The sequence below is a fragment of the Pituophis catenifer genome, unplaced genomic scaffold (assembly GCF_029215685.1).
Source record: "Pituophis catenifer annectens isolate HBS135680 unplaced genomic scaffold, rPitCat1.0.hap2 SCAF_3, whole genome shotgun sequence".
NCBI classification, from domain to species: domain Eukaryota; kingdom Metazoa; phylum Chordata; class Lepidosauria; order Squamata; family Colubridae; genus Pituophis; species Pituophis catenifer.
The window spans coordinates 25,325,995-25,348,049 of NW_027256883.1; the positions used below are offsets into that span (position 1 = coordinate 25,325,995).

General features: G+C 37.6%; 1 protein-coding gene across 2 annotated transcripts; it reads right to left on the minus strand.

The window, feature by feature from the left end:
• Nucleotides 1-826: 826 nt before the first annotated feature.
• Nucleotides 827-20,209, minus strand: ATP6V1C1 (ATPase H+ transporting V1 subunit C1). 2 transcript variants are annotated; one of them, XM_070942073.1, is made up of 13 exons: nucleotides 20,085-20,209; nucleotides 17,258-17,402; nucleotides 15,917-15,984; nucleotides 14,439-14,524; nucleotides 12,555-12,649; nucleotides 11,319-11,410; nucleotides 10,730-10,828; nucleotides 8,751-8,819; nucleotides 7,247-7,339; nucleotides 7,073-7,166; nucleotides 2,613-2,710; nucleotides 1,737-1,863; nucleotides 827-1,428 (listed from the first exon to the last, which is right to left on the minus strand). In XM_070942073.1, exons 2-13 carry the CDS (start codon nucleotides 17,387-17,389, stop codon nucleotides 1,333-1,335), a joined length of 1,149 nt encoding a protein of 382 aa, XP_070798174.1. In that variant the 5' UTR covers nucleotides 17,390-17,402; nucleotides 20,085-20,209; the 3' UTR covers nucleotides 827-1,332. The 2 variants fall into 2 exon arrangements, with proteins under 2 accessions (XP_070798174.1, XP_070798175.1); XM_070942074.1 differs by lacking the exon at nucleotides 10,730-10,828.
• Nucleotides 20,210-22,055: the final 1,846 nt, after the last annotated feature.

Below are 22,055 nucleotides of genomic sequence, written 5' to 3' on the forward strand. Positions count from 1 at the left end.
GTACAGGGGTGTCAAACTCATGGCCCGTGGGCCATATGCGTCACATGCTGGCCATGCCCGATTTAGTGAAGGGGGAAAAAGTTGTGATACATCACGTGATGACACCCTTGCCTTTGTACAATATTGTGTTCAATCTTTGTACAGACTTCAGAGGATAATTAGAACTGCAGAAAAAATAATTGCTACCAATCTGCCTTCCATTGAGGACCTGTATACTGTCAGAGGACTGTGAAACTATTTAGACCCCTCACATCCTGGACATAAACTGTTTCAACTCCTATCCTCAAAACGACGCTATGGAGCACTGCAAACAAGAACAACTAGACACAAGAACAGTTTTTTTTCCCGAATGCCATCACTCTGCTAAACAAATAATTCCCTCAACACTGTCAAATTATTTACTAAGTCTGCACTACTATTAATCTTCTCATTATTCCCACCACCCATCTCCACCCATACATGACTGTATGACTGTAATTTTGTTGCTTGTATCCTTACGATTTATATTGATATTGTTTCCTGATTGCTTATTTGTACCTTATGACTATCATTAAGTGTTGTACCTTATGATTCTTGATGAACATATCTTTTCTTTTTATATACACTGAGAGCATATTCACCAAGACAAATTCCTTGTGTGTCCAATCACACTTGGCCAATAAAAAATTCTATTCTATTCTATATTTAAACCAGGTTTATGGGGGGAAAGTGGGGCCATAAGTTTCAGTATGACCAGTATAAATGTGATTGCTTGTGACTCATATCCCATGAAATTCTCCCTATACGTTTTTACAGTGGCCTATAAGAACAAAGTACAAAGGCAAGACAATTGTACAGGTGTTTTTATTTTCTTAGGTGGATGCAGTGCTTAGTATCTTGTAAACTTAAAACATTCAGAAAGCATCGACTGAATATCAGTCTGCACATATTTTACATCACAATTCAATTACAATGTTTATAGCACATCTATGAAAAACACAGTGAACGATGGCATGTTTCCCCACTATCTTGTCGTATAAACAAGGTCTTGATGAGGCATGGCATGAAAGCGGAATGACCTCTTTTTGTTTCTTACTCTTTAAATAAAGGACTATTTATAAATACACTCTTGATTCTCTCAATATACAATTACATACCTGATCTATTAAAAACAATAATTACATTTCTCTTTAAAAAGAAAATGTCAAGGGATCAACCACCAAGGGGATTGTTCTCCTATGCAAAGGGAGAAAGAAGCAAGCACAGGTTTATGAGAGATTTAGGAGCGACATTCTTCAACCTTTTTTGCTTGTACATCAACACTATGAGAGGATCACTAGGTTCAGAAAGAAGCTACTTGAAGTCAAGCAAGTTGCAGTCTATCTTGTAGTACACGTAAGGATAGTATTCTTGCTGACTGAGATTCAAACCTGGAATATCCATGGTTGCCTGAAAATTTTAAAAAATATTAATGATAGGGTTAATTTAGCCCCCAAAATTAATGGTTGCATCTTTGTCTCACATATATAAAAATTCAAATCAAAGGAATCTCAGCACTACCTTTTCATACTTGAAGCTGGGTCTGAGGCTAGACAGATATTATCTTAAAACATTATTTTAATGTTTTAATCTGGATGTCTGCATTGGGCAGGGAATTGGATTCTGTGATCCCTTTCAACAATATGAAATCAGAAAAAAATCTACTCAAAGTTATGGCAAAACCTATAGGTAACCTCATTATGGTATAGACTACTTACATCAATGATTGCTGCAGCACTACTATCAAGATGTTTGTACAAATCATAGAGGATCTCTCTCAATTTCTTCATTGTTCTCTTGTTGGGTTGAAGGAGCATAGCCTGGAAATTAACTGGCAAGCCATACCTAAATAAATGACATTTTTTGCAAAAGCTAATTAACTTGTGGAGGGGGAGGCAGACAGAAAGAAGAACATTCATCACTGACATCATTATATCTGACACAATTTTTTTTTAGTGTTGGGTTCAAATTTCTCCCCTTTTAATTTAAGACATATTTTCAATGCATTGTTTGGAGTACTATAACGTAAGTACACTATACCATCCATATATGTAAGTATGTATCTATGTTATGTATATATTCCACAGAACTGGTCCCTGGTACCCAAAAGGTTGGAGATTGCTGATGTAACTGGTTAAGGACTTATTCAGACAATCATTTTAAAATGATGTACACCTCCCAGATGTATGCCACCAAGTCACTTGTTTTGGGATGGTTATAGAAATAGAAATTAAATCTTTTGCTACATAATGAAATTGCAGATTATAAAATTGGCTAACTGGGTAATAGCTAGGATGACGTACTAAACTGCAGTATTCTATGCCTGAAGCAGAAGTTACTAATTCTCCTCTCACAATTGCATTAACCTAAGATGAACTGTATGAGTTCAGATAGTGAGGGGCTTATATCATTCTTATTTATATACAGTAGATGTGACTTGCAAAGTTTTTTTTATTAGAGAATTCATTTCATCTACGGAGTTTGGTACTTTTAAAAAGGAATTCATCTACCAAGAATTACTAAACTGAGATTATAAAATTGTTGTGTAATTCCTGAAGGAACAGATAACTGTATTTGGCAACAAAGATAAATACCTTAGAACAGATTCAACAAAGACTCTTAGGGCTTTCACATGAATCCATGCAATAAAAGCTTCACTGAAATTCACTTTTAGCCACCGGACCAGAGGCCCCTGTGATTAAACAGAGAAAAGCAAGCAGACACTGTAAACGTAAGAAGACTTTTTCTTGAATATTTAAAATGTGTATGTGAGTGCGCAAAACTGTAGTTATACACTTCTTTCAAATAATAGGCCAGAACATATCAAAATAATTGAACTAATTAAGCACAGTCAATGTATTTAATATTTTAAGCATTTATACTTTGCCACTTTATTATTCAGAACTCAAATATTTAACAACATCAAACACTGCAGTATCTATTTTAGGACTAGTGAAACTGAACATCACCTCATCTCAACTGAATAATCCTGCACAGAATCAGATTCTTGGCAATGCAGGATGCAAGTATCCCTGATAGCATATCATTCATCTCACATGAAGAATTGTTAGTGTTAGTGTCCATCGCTATTAATATTCTCAAACAACTAAGTTGTTAGAACATTTCTTGTAATGTTTGGCTGAAAACAATATTTACTTTCTTGCCATTTCTGATCACTGGTTTCAGATGTAATCTTAGGAATCTGTTGTTATCTCCTATGCAACAATCTTTCAAGTACTTGAAGATTATTATATGTCCTCTTAATTTTTCCTTCTGCATAAATAAGTCACCTGCTCTTCAAAGGACTTCACTTGCAGAATTCTCAACATCCCAGTCAGTATATTTTGTAATTTCTCTGTGCAAAATAGTTTAATACATTTTTCATGGCCTGGATATTCTTCTTATTATTATAGCCTATGACTATTAGCTTTTTCTTTAAAAAAACACAATGTTGCATCAAGTCCAATTTGGATTGATTAAGATACTAATCATATCTCTATCAACCCAGGTCTTCCCTACCCTGTATTTGTATTATTTGTACCAAGATGCATAAATTTATATTTAAAATTGCCAGAGTTATTTTGAATATTGCTTCTGACTTCTATTGTTGTTGTTCAGTCGCTAACTCATATCCAACTCTTTGCAATCCCATGGATCATAGCACGCCAGGCCCCCCTGTCCTCCATTGGCTCCCTTAGTTTGCCTAAATTCATGTTCATTGCGTTGATGACAATATCTAACCAGCTCATCCTCTGCTGTCCCCTTCTCCTTTTGCCTTCCATCTTTTCTAACATCAGGGTCTTTTCCAATGAATACTCTCTTCTCATCTGGTGGCCAAAGTGCCTTGGTCACGTCACACCTGAATTACTGCAACGCTCTCTACATGGGGCTCCCCCTGAGGAGCACTCGGAGGCTCCAGCTGGTGCAAAATGCGGGCGCGCGGGTGATTATGGGAGCGACGTGGCGCTCCCACATAACACCACTCCTGCGCGAGCTGCATTGGCTCCCGGTGGTCTTCCAGGTGCGCTTTAAGGTGTTGGTTCTCATCTTTAAAGCGCTCCATGGCTTAGGGCCAGGGTATTTGCGAGACCGCCTGCTGCTACCGATAACCTCCCACCGGCCAATACGCTCTCACAGAGAAGGCCTCCTCAGGGTGCCGTCGGTCAGGCAATGTCGGCTGGCGGCCCCCAGGGGGAGAGCCTTCTCTGTGGGGGCACCCGCCCTGTGGAATGAGCTGCCTCCTGGAATACGATTGATCCCGGACCTCCGGACCTTCCGTAAAGCCCTGAAGACGTTTTTATTCCATCAAGCCGGCCTAGCCTAAATGGTTTTTTAATTGGGATTTTAAATTTTATGGATTTGGGGGTTTTAAATTGGGAAGCTAGTGATTTAATTCTTTTTAATTATCTTAACTTTTGTATTTTTATGTTTTTTAATTTTGGCTGTTCACCGCCCTGAGTCCCTTCTGGGAGAAGGGCGGTATACAAATTAAATTAATAAATAAATAATAAATAAATAAAGTATTTGATCTTCATCTTTAGTATCTGTCCTTCCAAAGGACAGTCAGGGTTGATTGCCTTTAGAATTGACTGATTTGATCTCCGTCCAAGGGACTCTCAAGAGTCTTCTCCACAATTTGAAAGCATCAGTTCTTCAGTGCTCGGCCTTCCATAAGGTCCAGCTCTCACTGCCATACATCATTATTGGGTTTCCCAGTAGTAATATATTTTATGGTTGTGAGAAAATGAATCTGAGATTGCTGACTGCATTTCAGAAAAACAGCTGCAACCTGGCAGAATGCTTTCCACGCCCACCTCCCCAAGGCTCAGTTCAGCTCATGCCTTTTCCCAAAAGATTCTAATAGTCAAAACATGAGATGACATGTGCTTATTCAATCATTCCAATCAGTTTATTCACAAGCATCCATTCAAGTGTTTTAGCTGTTTGGCTAATTAAGCCACACCCTGATATTTTCAAGAACGTGCAGATGTGCACAGAAAGCACAGGCCCTTCGCTTACAAAAGAACTCTAGGACTAAGTGTATGTAGGTGTGTGGCAGAAAAGAAGGTAAGAAGACAGGAAGCAGACAAGGAAGCAGTAAGCGATATCTGGAAATTGGTAACTGTTATAGGGAGGCAAGAGGGCTATCAGTCAATTGCCAGAATTACAAACTATGGCAAGCAGCATATCTTGGCCTGGAACAGTAAAGGAGTAACCACACTTAGGCAGCACCTAATCCCAACAAGGGACGTGGTGGTTCAGTGGCTAACATGCTGAGCTTGTTGATTGAAAGGTCAGCAATTCAGCAGTTCGAATCCCTAGTGCCGCATAATGGGGTGAGCTCCCGTTACTTGTCTCAGCTTCTGCCAACCTAGCAGTTCGAAAGCATGTAAAAAATGCAAGTAGAAAAATAGGGACCACCTTTGGTGGGAAGGTAACAGCGTTCCGTGCTCCTTTGGCGTTTAGTCATGCCGGCCACATGACCATGGAGACGTCTTTGGACAGCGCTGACTCTTTGGCTTAGAAACGGAGATGAGCACTGCACCCTACAGTCTGAAATGACTAGCACATATCTGCGAGGGGAACCTTTACCTTTTAATCCCAACAAGTGTAAGAACATTTGGAGGGAGCAGATGTTGTATTTCCTATTTTACAAACTTTAAGATTTGAGCATTAAAGACTTATATGCATGGCTACATCAACTAGTAATTCCAAAGAGGGTGAAGTTAACCCAGAGCAACAGTTTATAGGTGTGTGCCACAATTAAGCATTGCATACAATTATCTGCTATACTAAAGTGTGTCTCATCCTTGGAAAATAAAGAACCCTCATACAGGTAGTCCTCAATTTACAACCATTTTGCTCAACTGAAAAAAATTACTAACGTTTCTCACATTTGCGATCGTCCTCATCCCTGTGGTCATGTGACCAAAATTTAGACGCTTGACAACTGGCATGAGTTTATGACGACCAGTGTCCCGCGATGATGTGATCCCCTTTTGCAACCTTCTGACAAGCAAAGTCAATTGAAAAGCCGGATTCACTTAATAACTGTGTTACTAACGTTAACAATTGCAGTGATTCACTTAACAACTGTGGCAAGAAAGATCATAAAATGGGGCAAAATTCACATAACAACTGTTTTGCTTAGAAACAGAAACTTTGGGCCCAGCTGTGGTTGTAAATCAAAGACTTACTGTAACGATGATAGTTATCCTTGTCAGAACTTGTTAGCAGCCAAAATCAGAATTTTTATTTATTTTAGTAATCTAGAACAGTACTGTCCAACTCATTGGCTTAAGAAATTGTCAGTAAGGATCTGTTAGAAAGCTAGTAAAATGCTTTGCTAAAAAGTGCTATTCTTGTTATCTACTTGACTATAATTCTATTTAAAATGAGAAAGATGACCTGATTCTTGATAAAGTCAAGTTGCTTCTTAGTAATCAACATATTAATACATAAATTACTTAATCTGTTTCTTAATAGTTTTTAACTTCTATATGTATTTGTATTTATTATGGCTGTTCACCGCCCTGAGTCCTTCGGGAGTAGGGTGGTATACAAATATGAAAAATAAATAAAATAAATAAATATTCTTTCCTAGACATTCATGGATTCATCATTTAATAAACTATTCTAAAAATTCACCACAAACTGCAAAAGATTATGAATAATAGTTCTTAAATAATACCTACATGTTCTTTTAGCACTTAGAAAAGAACACATCTGGCATTTAATATCTAAACTCACTTCCTTATCTGCCATAGTGCCCTTGCATTATTCATTCTATGTTTTGCAGATCAACTATAATTCCCTGATGGAAAAATAACCCTGAACAAAAGTGGGATTGAGTACTACACCTAAACTATAGCTTCTTGGTACTTCTTGTTAAATACTTTTTTTTAACATTTAGTAATTACTGTAACAGAGCTTATTTGTTAACCAGTGGTTGTACTATGCTTATATGAAAAAACCTAAAAAGAACATCTGCAATAAAACTACCAATTCTGAAAAGTTACTTCTATATTTAATGCAAAAATATCGCTGAACTTACAAACTGTTTTTTCTTATCAGTAGACAGCCGGTTCATTTCCTCTTTGTCTGCCTTCATTTCTTCTTCATTATACTGAAAGTCACGGACCATAAATCTGTACAGGGAAAGAAGTGCAATTTGTAAATTTCTGTGCAGCTATTCCTTAACAAAAAAATAAAGCAGGGTTGCACTTACTTGTTTTCTCTTGCTTTATGTTTGAACTCATCCACTGCCTTCCTGAATAAAGTGACGTTACAGAGATAATTATCCTGATCCTCAGAAAGAACACTGCAAAATAAAAGATGCGAGGGTCCATAAGACGAAAAGCTTTAATGAAGCCACAAACTGGAATAAAAACTGAAATTGTAATTCAAAACTGGTAAATTGATTTAGAGTTTTGTATTATATTGTAACATTTAGTTTACAATAATAGGCTTAAGGCAGTATGGTTCGATTGGAGAACAGTAACTGCAGTTCACCTACTACGCTATCCTTTTAACAGAAGTACCATAAGACAGTGTATTTTACACAAGAAGCCCATTCTTCCCAACAAACAATGGCTACACAAACTTCATTATTTCAGAAAATACTCAGTGCCAATCTAAGTGTCCAACACAAAAGTGCTTTTGGTAGCCCCATTTACTGAATGAAAAGCATGAATTGAAATACATGGTTTTGGGGAAATGGTTAGAGTGAGTTCTTCTTGATCTGCATTCACAAAATTCTGTGCAATTCGGTACTATTTCACCAATATATTTTATCCAATAAAGAATATTACCAAAGCCATTTAGAATCATATAGTTGGAAGGGATCCTGAAGGTCTTGTAGTCCAATCCCCTGCCTAAGACAGGAGTCTTCAAATCACTCAGACAAATGATTGTGTAATCTTTTTTGGACTGAATCTCCTTCTGAGCTTCCACTCATTGCTTCTCGTACTACCCTCAGGTGGAGAATATGGAGAACAAATCGATGCCCTCTTCCCTCTGGCAAATGATAGACTGCTATCATCTAGAACAATTGAGATCATAACTAGGTTGATGGACTGCATTAATTATGTGATGATTTGGCTGTTTTGGGTTTTGTGTAATTTGTGTTTAGAGTTAATATATACTCTAAAGAACTGTGGCGGTGCAATGGTTAGAATGCAGTACTGCAGGCTACTTCTGCTGACTGCCAGCTGCCAGTGATTCAGCAATTCGATTCCCACCAGGCTCAAGGTTGACTCAGCCTTCAATCCTTCCGAGGTCATTTCAATGAGGACCCAGATTGTTGAGGGCAATATGCTGACTCTAAAAACCACTTAAGAGAGGGTTGTAAAGCACTGTGAAGCGGTATATAAATCTAAGTGTTATTGCTATTGCTATACTTCAGATTATATTTTATTCAACAAACCATAGTTTAGCAAAATGGTTGGGGAGGGCATTGTGGTAAAGCAAAATAATTTCACAGATCAAGCTACACATCAACAGAGAACAAAAAGCCTCCACACAAGCATATTTGAGTAGAGAGAACTAGCTTGGGTAGAAAAATTCAATTCAAAATCAAATAACAGAGAGGAAAATTTTTAGGGAGAAGAAATATTTAGACTATTGTACACATGGAACCTTTAAAACATATATTCAGTCCATTTTGATTTGTACTCCAATCTATTGCTCCAAGAATCAAGTATATTAAAAAGATATGAAAAGTGAAAGATTACTTGGTGGATCGAGGGACTATCATATCTGTCAAAGTTTCATACTGCTTCATCCAATCAGTGTAATTCATCCTGAAATAAAAAAAGCAATAATTCCCAGTCTTAACACAGGTGTGTAGGACAGAATCAAGTCCTTTACTCCACTGTATTTATAACTTTTTGCATATACTAATGAGTTTCCAAAAAGCTGTTTTTTACATGTTCTAGACTCTGTTTTCATTTCCAGCCATAAAATTTCATCAATTGTTCATCAAAACTGCATGACTATTGTTTTGATACATGCCCCTCCTTTGGAAAGGGCTTTGGTGTGCTAAAAGAGTTTGCAGGGATAGGAAACTCTTTCATTTGTTATTTATATATTGGAAAGGCTCTAGTTTCATGCTCCCTGATTTCTCTTGCCATATACACACACCAATGTAATATTCTCAATGAAAACGTTTCTTTTTCTACTGTTAAGGAAAACCTATGAAATGTTACTGAAACTAGTTGAACTCCTTTTAAGATTACATTTTTTTAATTAAAAAAAGCACTAATTATATTAACAGCTATTTTGTGGTTCAAAAATATGATAAATAAATAAAATCTGCAATATCTTATTTCTGTCTAGGTTTCTTATTAGATTTAAAATGTGTTTTTCTAAAGTAACACTGTTTTAGTAGAAATGTTCAATTTGTTTAAAAAAATGAACACCATTAGTATTCTTCTAACAATTCCGCTAGAACACTAGTATAATATACTTTGATTACACTATTATTACAAAAGAAACAATCTCATTATTAGAATTACCGATATTTTACTGAAATTACTAGGTAAGATGTAGAGCTAGACAAAGATAATAAAGTTCTAAGAAGCAAAATTCAGACTGATTTTGGTAAATTCTACAAACTAGCAGCTAAACGAGTCAAGCAACTCAGTAAGTGAAATTGCACTTTGAGATGATTTTACTTGATTTATTTAAGGATGTATATTTTATTAAGATAATAATTTCAATTTATATGGAACTATATGATTAATTAAAAGATTGCTCTATATGAATAGTCCTTGGTTAAAGATAATGACCACCCCATTTAGCAATTGTTCCAACTCATGACAGTATTGGGAAAGTAGGATTATAATTGATCCTTGAACGTAAGATATTCACCACATCCCTATGGTCATACCATCACCAATTGCAACCTTCACAGCTGGCTTGCAACAAACAGTCAATGAGGAAGCTGGCAATAAGTCACAAGTCAAGGCATGTGACATCGTGCTTAACAGCTACTCGTGATTGGCTTAACAATCAAAGTGAAAGTGACGTAAGTCAGCCACGATCACATAATTCACTTAATGACTATGTTGCTTACAGATGGAATTGTCAGTCCCAATTACAGTCACTAAGTGTTGACTATATGTACTATAGCCGTGATGGCGAACTTATGGCATGTGTGCCAGAGGTGGCATGTGTGTTAGAGGTGGCATGCAGCGCCCTCTCTGATGGCATGTGAGCTGTCGCCCCAGTTCAGCTCCACTCCGCATGCGCCTCCCACCGGCCAGCTGATCTTTGGGTCTCTGCCGTGCATTTGTGGGGGTGGGGCGTATGCAGGGGGCATGCGTCCATGCATGGGGGATATGCGGGGGCCACATGCACATGCGTGGGGTAGGGTGTATATGGGGAGCTGCATGCGCATGTGCAGGGTGCATGCAGGGGCCTGCACGCGAATTGCATTTTGGGGGTTCGGGCGCGCATTGGGCACTCGGTCCGGAAAAGGTTAGCCATCACTGTACTATAGTTTCTCTTAAGATCATATAAATCCTTTCAAAGTCCATCTGTTGAAATTGGGGGCAATCTACTATTTTTAAAAGATGTACCACATTTTCATATATGCCTTTCATTTATATATGTGACAACTTCATTTAAATCTTTCAATGAACAAAAAACTCTTCCTCCTCTTGGACTTTTCTTGTCTGTTCTCTTTTTAGGAAAGAAAATATTGACTTACTTTGGTACAACTACTAACAATGTAATTAAGTACTCAGAATCAAGTACAAAGTCATCTTTCTTCACAATTTCAGCCAAACTTCTTGTTAGCAAACTTCCCCTGTCAAAGTAGAAGAAGAAGATGAGGAAGTGAGTGTTCTACTTCAATCTTTAAATGAATATAAGTACTATTCATTCAGGTGGAGTTCAACCTGGAAGTGCCCAGTGCTTATGACACAAGTGCGATTCAGGTGGAGAGTGAAACTTTCCACAGATCTCCCTTTTTCTCTCTTTTGGGAAATTAACATTATTGATGTAACACTTTCTATAGTACATGCTGGGAAACTCAACAGATCTTTATACTTCCATTTGATTAGATTTGATTACAATGAGGTTAGTGAGGTTAAAAGACATTCTATAAAGCAAACACAACATGTAATGCTCCTTTACCATCTATGTATACAAGGTTGCATTCCTATTCAGAACTTGTGTTTTAAAATTCAAGAGGCAGAATAGTTTCCTCCACATGTGCATTATTTCAAGAATTTGAATATGTATCAAATTGATCATCCAGCTCTGAGACAATCTTACAAAACAAGATGACAACTCACGCATTCTTCCTTTCCAAGTTCTGAAGGTTGCCTTTTAGGCTGTTGTATGCAGATGCCCTTGCCTTTAGATCATTATCAATCTGAGTCACTCCCTTTGAGGAAAAAAACAAAACAAACTAATTAGGACCTATGTCTTAGAAGTAAGGAGAGACCCAAATTAAATATGTCTATAAAACCTAAAACTAATTGCAAGCAGCCAAATAAAAAGGGAAAGAATAAACAGGAAAAAATGAGACAAAGCACTCAAATTAATAGATTGAACTTCATTGATTCTGGTTTTTAGAAATGAACCAGGAAATATTACCAGGAAATATGATTTTGAGCAGTCTGTAATTTAAAAAAAGAAGTATTATGCTCAAAACCTTTTGTATTTTATGATTTTTTTTCTTCTTTAATGTCTACAGAAAACTATTGTCAGACAGAAGCAACAAACCAGTTGCAGTGTTTCCTTGCAACAAGTTTACCCACTTGATGTTTCTGGATTAAAACTCTTATCAATGGAAACACACATTGTCAAAGTTTTAAGTGTACTTTGAAGGTATCACTCGGAAAAAAGCTTTTGTACCTCAAAAATCTACATATTAGATATATATTTAAGAAACAAGGCCAAATTATTTCCGTAAAAATTACATTGAAAATCGTCATGCAATTTTCGCTGTTTTAGCAAACAGGATTCCATTCATGAACTGCAGTACAGGGTTCAGGAATGGAGTCTTCCTCAGGACACTTCAATATTCTGTTTCTCTGCTTCCTGATCAATTTGGCAGATTGACAAGATAAAGAGGGGCTATAGAGCATTCTGGATTTTTTCAGAATGCCCCATTCCCCAAATCCCAAGATCTTGCACATGTCTGGTGGTAAGTACTGCAGTTTTAAAATCTCACATCTAACAGAAGGGAGAATAGTTAGCAAAAAATGAAATAACTAATCATCTGAGGTAGCACAGCAATATAAAATTATATATATTTAATTAGGCAAATGAACACACATCTATAGAAAAACTGAACAAAATGATAAGTACTAAAATTCATACCAAAGATCTATACATTTTTAAATATTTCAATAGCATTTACTCCCAGGAAAATTATGCAAATTTATATGATATAAGTATTTTGGAAAAAAAATAATCCTGAATATGTAAAATATTTTCACTTTATGGTACGTAGGTTATGCAATAAAAAATAGTCATTTTGTATTAATAATTAACTCCATAGTCTTTTATGTGTATAATCTTACCTTAGCAATTATTTCTGAAATATTCTTCAGAGACTGTTTGATTGGATACTTGGCCATATCCCACTGGAATCTTGTTATATAGGTGATCAAATCAACTGGGCAAAAATGATTAAATATTGAGTTAAATAAGCAAACTCATACATCCTACCAAAAAATATGAGGATCTTAAATACATTTAAGAAATAATTACTTAAAATAAAGATGGAACAGAATACAATGTAACCACCTTAAAGAGCATTTTTGATACACACAAGAATTTTTGCATACAATTAGAGTATACTAACTGGACACTGTGCTTCGCTATGAAACTATGTGATCAGGCATGATAAATTGACATTTAAAGTCTGAAACTTAATGTAGAATGTGTAACTCCGTAGCATCGGAGCGTGTTAATATAAGGCAACTGGCAGTTGGAACAGAGTTCTTTTCAGGTGGGGAGGGGGAGTAGAACGTCTAACTCCTTAGCATCAGTGTGTGTGAATATAATACTGTATATGAAATACTAATGTTCTGATGGTCATTTCGAAAAATCCTTTCTTAGCGAGCACCTAGAAGCCAAGAGGAACATATGTGCCAAATTTCAGGTTTGTAGGCTTTACGGTTGTGGAGATTTCATGATGAGTGTGTGGTATTTGGCTTTTATATATATCAGTGTTTCTCAACCTTGGAAGCTTGAAGATGGGTGGACTTCAACTCCCAGAATCCCCCAGCCAGCGCTGGGGATATATATATAGATTACCATAGAAGTAACGAGGAAAAATTCTTATTATGTCTATGTAGAGAGAATGGAAGAATTTGCCTCGTCTATAGTTTTATAGTTTTAGCTTTGTCTAATTAAAGACAAAAGTCCTTTTTGACTTTTGATTATCATATTGGCACTGTACTTTTTAGAAATTAGTTTGGTGAATTCTGAAGATCTATTCTGAATTGTATCATGGAGAATACATATCTAACCAAATATATTGTGTTCAGGGATGCTTCCTCTATGAGGTATGAGGAAAAACTGAATCAGCATTATATGCTTTAAATTATTTCCATATTATATTACTTCCATATTATACATTTCTTTCCTTTTCTTCTGTTCAATCATGTCTGAGTCTCAGAGATTGTCTGGACAAGTCTTTGCAGTTTTCTTGATGATGTTTTTCAAAAGTACATTGCCATTGCCTCCTTCCCAGGGCTGAGAGGTCCCCCAATTGGCTTTGTACCCAAGGCAGAAAAGTCTCCTGGTTTCTAGTCTGTTTTAACTACTATACCAAACTGACTCTCAGGATTCTCTTTAAAGGTAAAAGTAAAGGTTCCCCTCGCACATATGTGCTAGTCGTTCCCGACTTTAGGGGGTGGTGCTCATCTCCGTTTCAAAGCTGAAGAGCTAGTGCTGTCCGAAGACATCTCCATGGTCATGTGGCCAGCATGACTAAACACCGAAGGTGCACGGAACGCCGTTACCTTCCCACCAAAGGTGGTCCCTATTTTTCTACTTGCATTTTTTACGTGCCTTCGAACTGCTAGGTTGGTAGAAGCTGGGACAAGTAACAGGAGCTCACCCCGTTACGTGGCACTAGGGATTCGAACCGCTGAACTGCCGACCTTTCGATCGACAAGCTCAGCTTCTTTAGCCACTGCGCCCCTAGGATTTTCTTTATGACACTTTATTTTTTTTTTTTATGAACTAGGATTCTCTTTATGACACTGCAAACACAAGATTTAATAAAGACTGTTTTATTATGTTTGTGTTGCCTTTATACAAAAATATTTCTTTCAAAACTTATTTTCCACACAACAATTGAACCGATTTATTTTCCACATAAGAATTGAAGGATAGTCTTCTATATACTCAACCCTCAGTATTCAAATACATTGTAGTAGCAAGACAAAATTTACCTCCATTGGCCAGAAGGTTTTCCTGAACTTTATCTTTACTGTCTTCTAACACATCAGCCATATATTGTGCCACCTTCTTGACAACACTGAAGACCAGAATGGGGAAGATTTAAAATTTATATCTTAAAGAATATATATATTTACTGTTTTTTTTCTTTGCATTACAAAAGACAATCACCCTCCCAGTTTAATTCCTGGCATCTCTGTCTGATATCTAGGAGAACAGGAGTCCACAACCATTGGGCCACCGACCGGTACCAGTCCGTGGTCTGTTAGGAACCAGACCATGCAAGCAGCAGGTGAGTGAGCAAAGTTTTATCTGCGCATGCATGGGATCTAGACTGCATGGAAAACCATCCCTTCCCCGGTCGTGGAAAAATTGTCTTCCACAAAACCGGTCCCTCGGGCCAGCCTGGTTGGGGATCACTGCAGGAGAGATATTCCCAGTCACTATGAAGACATGCCACTAGATGGCCCTAGTAGTCTAACTTGGCTGAAGCTGCTTGTTATGTTCTTCTAAGGTCCATAGTTTAAAATATGTCAGATAGTGTTTATCATTAAGAACTGCTGTCTGTCCCAATAAATATGTCTGTTCTTTCTTCAGTTCTACTATCCCCCTCTTAAACAATATTTAATCCATTTATGCATTCTGTTTTCACTTCCTACAGTTGACTGAATCCTAAACATATCAGTTGAAACTTCTAGTGCAAGAGACAGCCTCAGGCACAGAAATGTTAGTCTGTTAACAAAACTGCAAACATTTAAAGTTGGCATATTGATAAACTAGAAAGTTTTCAGTAACTTCCTCGATTCTCCAAATTAACACTGTACTCAAATAACTCTGCTACCTTTCACTTCAAACAAGCATCAGAAATTTTCATTTGAAACTGTTTCCAATCCTAGTGTCAAAGTACAAATTATGAGATATTATTAAATATATTATTTGACTGTACAGGTAGTCCATGACCTGCAAACATTTGTTTAGCAACCATTCAAAGTTACAATGGCACTTTAAGAAGCGACTTATGACTGATCTCTGCATTTACGGCTGTCATAGCATCCCAAAGGTCAAGTGTTCAAAATTTGGGCACTTGGCAACCAACATGTATTTACAATGGTAGCAGAGTCCCGGGATCATATGATGGTCTTCCCAGCCAGCTTCCAACAAATGGTCAATGTGGGAAGCTGGATTCACTTAATGTCCGTGTGATTCACTTAACAACTGCAGTGATTTACTGTATACCCGTGGCAAAACATTAGGTGCAAATCACTTAACGATGCCTTATTAAGAAATTCTGATTCCAATTGTGGTCATAAATCAAGGACTACCAGTATAATCTGGAGGAATATTTACTGTCACTAACTGGTTAACTATCTAGCTAACTAAAACAACAGCGGCTAGAATGTCATACTGAGTTTGACACAGAATAACTATACAGAAGGTATAAAGTACAGATATATGAAAAAGTAGTGATTACCCTTCCACAAAGGTATCCAGTTTAGCCAGCTCATCAGATAAACCAACTAAGACATCGAGAGTACCAACCTAAGGAAGGAAAGAATTATTTAGAAAAATATGCAAAAATATAAACTGAGCCAAAAGAGAAGGCTATGCAGTTTATCATAAGCAAGTTCTTATTCAGTACAATAGGATTCAGTTTCAAAAATGTGTAGCAGCTGGCAACCTACAGATTTTTTTATTACTATGCCTAAATCCAACATAATAAAAATTACTTCATTGAAAACTTTCATCAAATTTAAAACAATTTCATACAGTATAAAAATGCTATTTCATATATTAGTAAAATCCAGTGCTCATTAATGCAAACCAGATGGGAGAAGCACATAGTGTATCAACAAAAGGTCAGTGGTTCCATTGCTAACTCTGGAAGCAAGGCTGTAAGAAATAATTGTCTCAAATTCTGGAACCTTAGGAGTTAGACCCGTAATGGCGAACCTATGGCAAGCATGCCGGAAGTGGCACACAGAGCCATCTCTCTGGCCACGCCAACCATTGCCCATTGTTCTTCTGGGTTCTGGGGTGGAAGACCAGGTGACCGGCGTGCATGCTGGAAACCGGAAGCTCAGCTTTCCCAGCACACGCATGCGCACTGGGAAACTGCTCTTGTGGTTTCTAGTGCTCACACCCCTCGCCCGCGGTCCCATTTTGGCACTCGGTGCCAAAAAGGTTCGCCAACACTAAGTTAAACACTACTGAATTACATAGACAGCTATGTATGTAATATGTTCAGCTCTAAGCATAGAACTGTTTTCTTGTATTGTATAATGCACAACATGCAATGTAAACATAGTATGTGTGTATAGTTAAAAGTTTAATTGCTGAATTGGTCAGAGCAAATAGCTTTGATTACATGTATGGATGTTATACATATGACAGTAACCAGGGAGATAAATTATATTATTTTTAGAAAATAAAGGAACTCTTTACTGGTATTGAACTTGTGTAATGCTCTCAAGCTTCAAGCTTCTCTACAGCAACACCACAATCTTGGAAAGAGACGTCGCTGCTATAATGAATGACAAGTGCCACATCTGCAATTTTTATACCAGTTCGCCAAATCAAATACAAAGCATTACACAGCCCAATAAAATAGCTCTACAGTACTGCCTACTTGCACTTTGTGAGTTAAATAATAATTTACAATTAATATCTTCAATATAAATTACTATAGCTGTATAATATACTTTATCAAAATGAATGTGATCTATCCATTCTATTATCTTAAAAACCCCTTAATTTAAATTGCAATACGAAGTTAAACAGTAACATTTTGAACAGAAAAAAACCTCAACTATACCTTTAAATCTGGAATGTTAAATTTTGCATTGATGGACAGGTTATTATTTTTTATAGTTGCAGCACATAACTTCTCCCACGTCTGCTGACATGTCTTCTCCCCAGGAGCAGAAATCAGCCAGAACTCTGTCATTTTGGTCACGTTACTGCAATGATTATTTTGGAAAATAGAGTGAATTTTTTAGATGGGGAGTTAAGAAGAAAATATTCAACTAAACAACAATATTCATTTTGAACGCATAAGTTTAAATTCTCCATTGTCTTTAAATGGCAGGAATTCTCAAGGAAATTGTGCAATTTTTCACATTTGCTAAAAATGCTATTATCCTGAAATTCCTGTAGATTATCACATTTTGAGCCATCGCCACCAGCTTTTTTCTAGACTCCATTTTTTTTTCTATATAATTAACAAATGTATATTTTCTTTTTATGTACACTGAGAGCATATACACCAAAGACAAATTCCTTGTGTGTCCAATCACACTTGGCTAATAAAGAATTCTAATCTAATTTTATTCAGCAATTGAAGGGTTGATTTCCTCTTTTTTCCCCCCAATGGAAATATACTACTGAAACCATATTAATACAACAATACATCAATGAAAATATACTACTGAAACCATTTCAAGAATTAAACTGTATTATCATTGCTATTATTTAAGGAACTATAATTCTAAAAAAGGAGAAGAATGGGAATCACTGCCAGAGAACTCTAAATTGCCCAGCCCAATTCTTTGAAAAGAGGAAGCTATAACAGAGAGTCATTATTATTCTAGTGCAAATACAATATGCAGATTTATTTTTTCTGTCTTAATTCTAGAAATTTAGAACCATAAAATAACCTAAGCAAATTGGTGAGATTACTGGGAATCTGCACATAAATACTGGACTCTATATTCCACTTCATCCTTCCAAATGATTTTCTAATCTAGCTAATATTAATTATTGCTGCCCTGATTAAAATATCATTAACGTTTATAGAAATCACAATATCCAAGGAAGAATAAAGGATTTACCTCACAATACCCATGCACATTGCCTTGAGTTTCCAGAGCTCAATAAATAATGCAGGTGACTAAGTAAATTAATCAAATCAACAAAATGAGAGGAGAAATAATTTATTTATACAAAAAATGTGTGAGTACACCGCACTTAACAAAAGGCATTATCGTATCAGTTTGCAGTATATTTCAGACCACCCAAGATAAGCAGTCAATCAGAATAGAGCTGGAAGGGACCTTGGAGGTCTTCTAGTCCAACCCCCTGCTCAAACAGGAGACCCTATAACCATTTCAGACAAATGACTATCTAGTCTCTTCTTAAAATCCACCTGTGATGAAGCACCCACAACTTCTGACCGCAAGCTGTTCCACTGGTTATTGTTCTCACTGTTAGGAAGTTTCTCCTTAATTTCAGGTTGCTTCTCTCCTTGATTATAGTTTCCATCATTTCTTATCTTCCCTTCTGGTGCTTTGGAAAATAAGTTGACCCCTGTCCTCTTTTTGGCAGCCCCTCAAATACTGGAACACTGCTATCATGTCACCCCTAGTCCTTCTTTTCTCTAGACTAGCCATACCCAATTCAAACGTTCTTCATACGTTTTATTCTCCAGGCCCTTAACCGTCTTAGTTGCTCTTCTCTGCAACTACCAACCAAGCCATCCCGATCCAAGTGACAAGGTGACAGAACCAAGCCATCCTGCTTTAAACCTGTAGCACCAGCCTGACCTTGTGCAGCTTCAGAAGAAAAAGAGGCTCAGGCCTAATCAGGACTTGGTTTGAGAGACCAAGAAATCCCAGGCTGTGGACAAGATTAGAAAGCTCCCTCTCTCCCACCAAACATTTCAGATGTACCATTCCCATATTGCGATTCAATAAAATGCAGGATTCAAGGTTGGTCAACCAAGAACTGAGTTCATCTTCGATGCCCTGGGAGACCATTGCATATTTCATGAAATTAAAGATGACCTTAGTGGGGGGCAAGAGAGTCTTAGGCAGAATTCACTGGGAACAGTTTACCATGCGCCATATTACACACAGGGAAGCCGCACCAGCCCTGCGGCCGGAATTTCTCTACTTGAAGCCACCCAACCTCGACCCAAACACGACCCGTTAGAGGTCAACTTTCCAGCCCCGGCTGAGCCGGCCATAGCACAGGAAGATGTGCAAAGGCCAAGAGACGCGACAATGGAGAGAGAGATTCAGGAACAGTAACAGAGTTGGAAGGGACCTTGGAGGTCATCTAGTCCAACCCCTTGCTCACACGCAGGAGACCTGTACTAGGGATTCGAACCGCCGAACTGCCGACCTTTCTGATCGACAAACTCCGTGTCTTAAGCCACTGAGCCACCTTGTCATTCCATGGTCGGATGATCCACGGCAGCCTTTTTTTCCCCATCCAGCCCCTCTCCAAGTGTTTAAAGCAGTGTTTCTCAACCTTGGTAGCTTGAAGATGGGTGGACTTCAACTCCCAGAATCCCCCAGCCAGCGCTGCTGGCTGGGGAATTCTGGGAGTTGAAGTCCACCCATCTTCAAGCTACCAAGGTTGAGAAACACTAGTTTAAAGAGTCCTGGCTGGTGGGGAATGATGGGAGCTGTAGTCCAACCTATCCCACGGCCTCTGCTGCGGGCCAAGAAAGCTCTGCCCTCGCCAACGGGCTCGTGCCCGCGATGTATTTCCCAACCCGCGGAACAGAAGCTTCCCCGCTCGCTTCCTGCTTTCCCCGAGGCGACCGAGGTCGAGGGCTTCCCTCCACTCCGTGACCCGCTTCCTCGGCCGAGCGGCCGCTATGGAGGAACCGACCGAAAAAAAAAAAACCCTCTACCTACCGCCCGAAGCGCAGCTGGCGTGAAGGAGCCGCGAGCGGCCCGAATCGCAGCGGAGGCGGAACGAGCGCGAGGAAACCGGCGAGCTCTGCGGGTGGGACGGAAAACACACGTGACGGCCGTCACGAGGGGGGGGCCGCAGGAGGAGCTGGGCAGGCGCAGTGGAGCGGCCGCCCCGTGACAGGAGCGCGCTGGTGACTGTGGCGGTGGAGCCGCTTCGCCTCAGAGGCGCTTGTGGCGGGGATAAGGGGGGTGGAGGGGGGGCGATGTGGTTCCCTGGTGCGTTTTTCCTCATCTCAATACGCCAGTCATTAAAAACAATAAATTAGGAGAAAGAGAAGCTTGCTTGGTTGGTTTGCTTTGTTGGAGGTCATTTTTATTGTTTTTAAAGAATGGTATCTTTTTAATTTTAGAAATGTAGCAATTTAAACATAGTTCTTAGTTCAAATAAATGCTTTTTAACCCAATTTCCCAATCATCCTAAATTCTATGTATCAAACCATACCATTTATATATCTTGTTTATCTTATAAAAAGATAAGATTTAAATTTGATAAAAGTAATAATGGAATAAAGATTTAATGAGCATAATGATATATAAATATGTTTGAATTGTATTGTTAATAGTGAGGATTTGGGGTAAGAATTGTATTATGAGTTATTAATTGAATTAAGAATTCAATTCAATTAATCAAGAATTCAACCTTGAGCCTTGCCGGGCTCAAGGTTGACTCAGCCTTTCATCCTTTCTAAGGTAGGTAAATTGAGGACCCAGTTTGTGGGGGCAATAAACTGACTTTGTATAAATATACAAAAGGATGAAGGCTATTGCTTAACGCATTGTAAGCCGCCCTGAGTCTCCAGAGAAGGGCGGCATATAAATCAAATTTTTTAAAAAAGTATTAAGAGGTTAATAAAAGGGTAATTGTTTTGATTAAGTAAATATGTTTAAGATTTTTTTTTAAGATGGTACTAATTGAATATGTGATAATAAGATTTAGAAATAAGTGCTATGGCAAAATAGTATAGATAAAATTTTGTTAAAGATTTTGTTAAAAATTGAACAAAGTGATGACCGGATCAAAGCTCTGTTCCGAAAGGATGTAATTTATATGTTTGGAAAAAAATAAAAAAACTTTTTGTTAAAAAAAAAGAAAGTATGATAAACAGTATTAAGTAACTTCATTAACTTAGATCCAAAATATATAGGGAAGGAAAGATTTAGAAAATGCAGAAAAACTCTACAGTTGTGAGTAAAGAGACAGGTACTGTAAAAATTTACTATATATGTAAAGCATACGGTGCATGAGAGGCAGTTTGGTTAAGGCCCCAGGTTAGAAAGTGGGAGACGGTGAATTCTAGTCCCACCTTACCTTAGACATGAAAACCTAGCTGGGTGGCTTTGTGCTAGTCAATCTCAGGATATAAATATTATAGCCCATATTGCTAGGTTAATGTTATACTAGAGCAATCAAAATCCATCCAGATTGTTGTTCCTGCCTCTGATATCTCCTTATTTTAATTGTGATTTTTTTTCTAATGTGACAATTGCAGAGAACTTGTCAATCCACATCTCAATGGTTATGTTACCTAGAATTTTCTGTGTGTGTGGAAAATTTTTAGTTTGTTTAAAGATTAAAAATACAAAATGCCAAAAGGACAAAAGAATTTTAAAAAAGACATTACAAAGAAAAAGTGTCTTTTTTAAAAAAAGAAAAAAAAAGACTAACATATACAGGTAGTCCTTGATTTACAGCAGTTCATTTAATGACCATTTGAAGTTACAACGGCACTGAAAGGGCAGTGTCCCAGGGTCTTGTGATCCCCTTTTGCAACTTTCTGACAAGCCAAGTCAATGTGGAAACAAGATTAATTTAACAACTGTGTTAATAATTTAACAACTGCAGTGAGTCACTTAACAAATGAGGCAAGGAAAGTTGTAAAATGAGATAAAACTCACTTAACAAATTTCTCA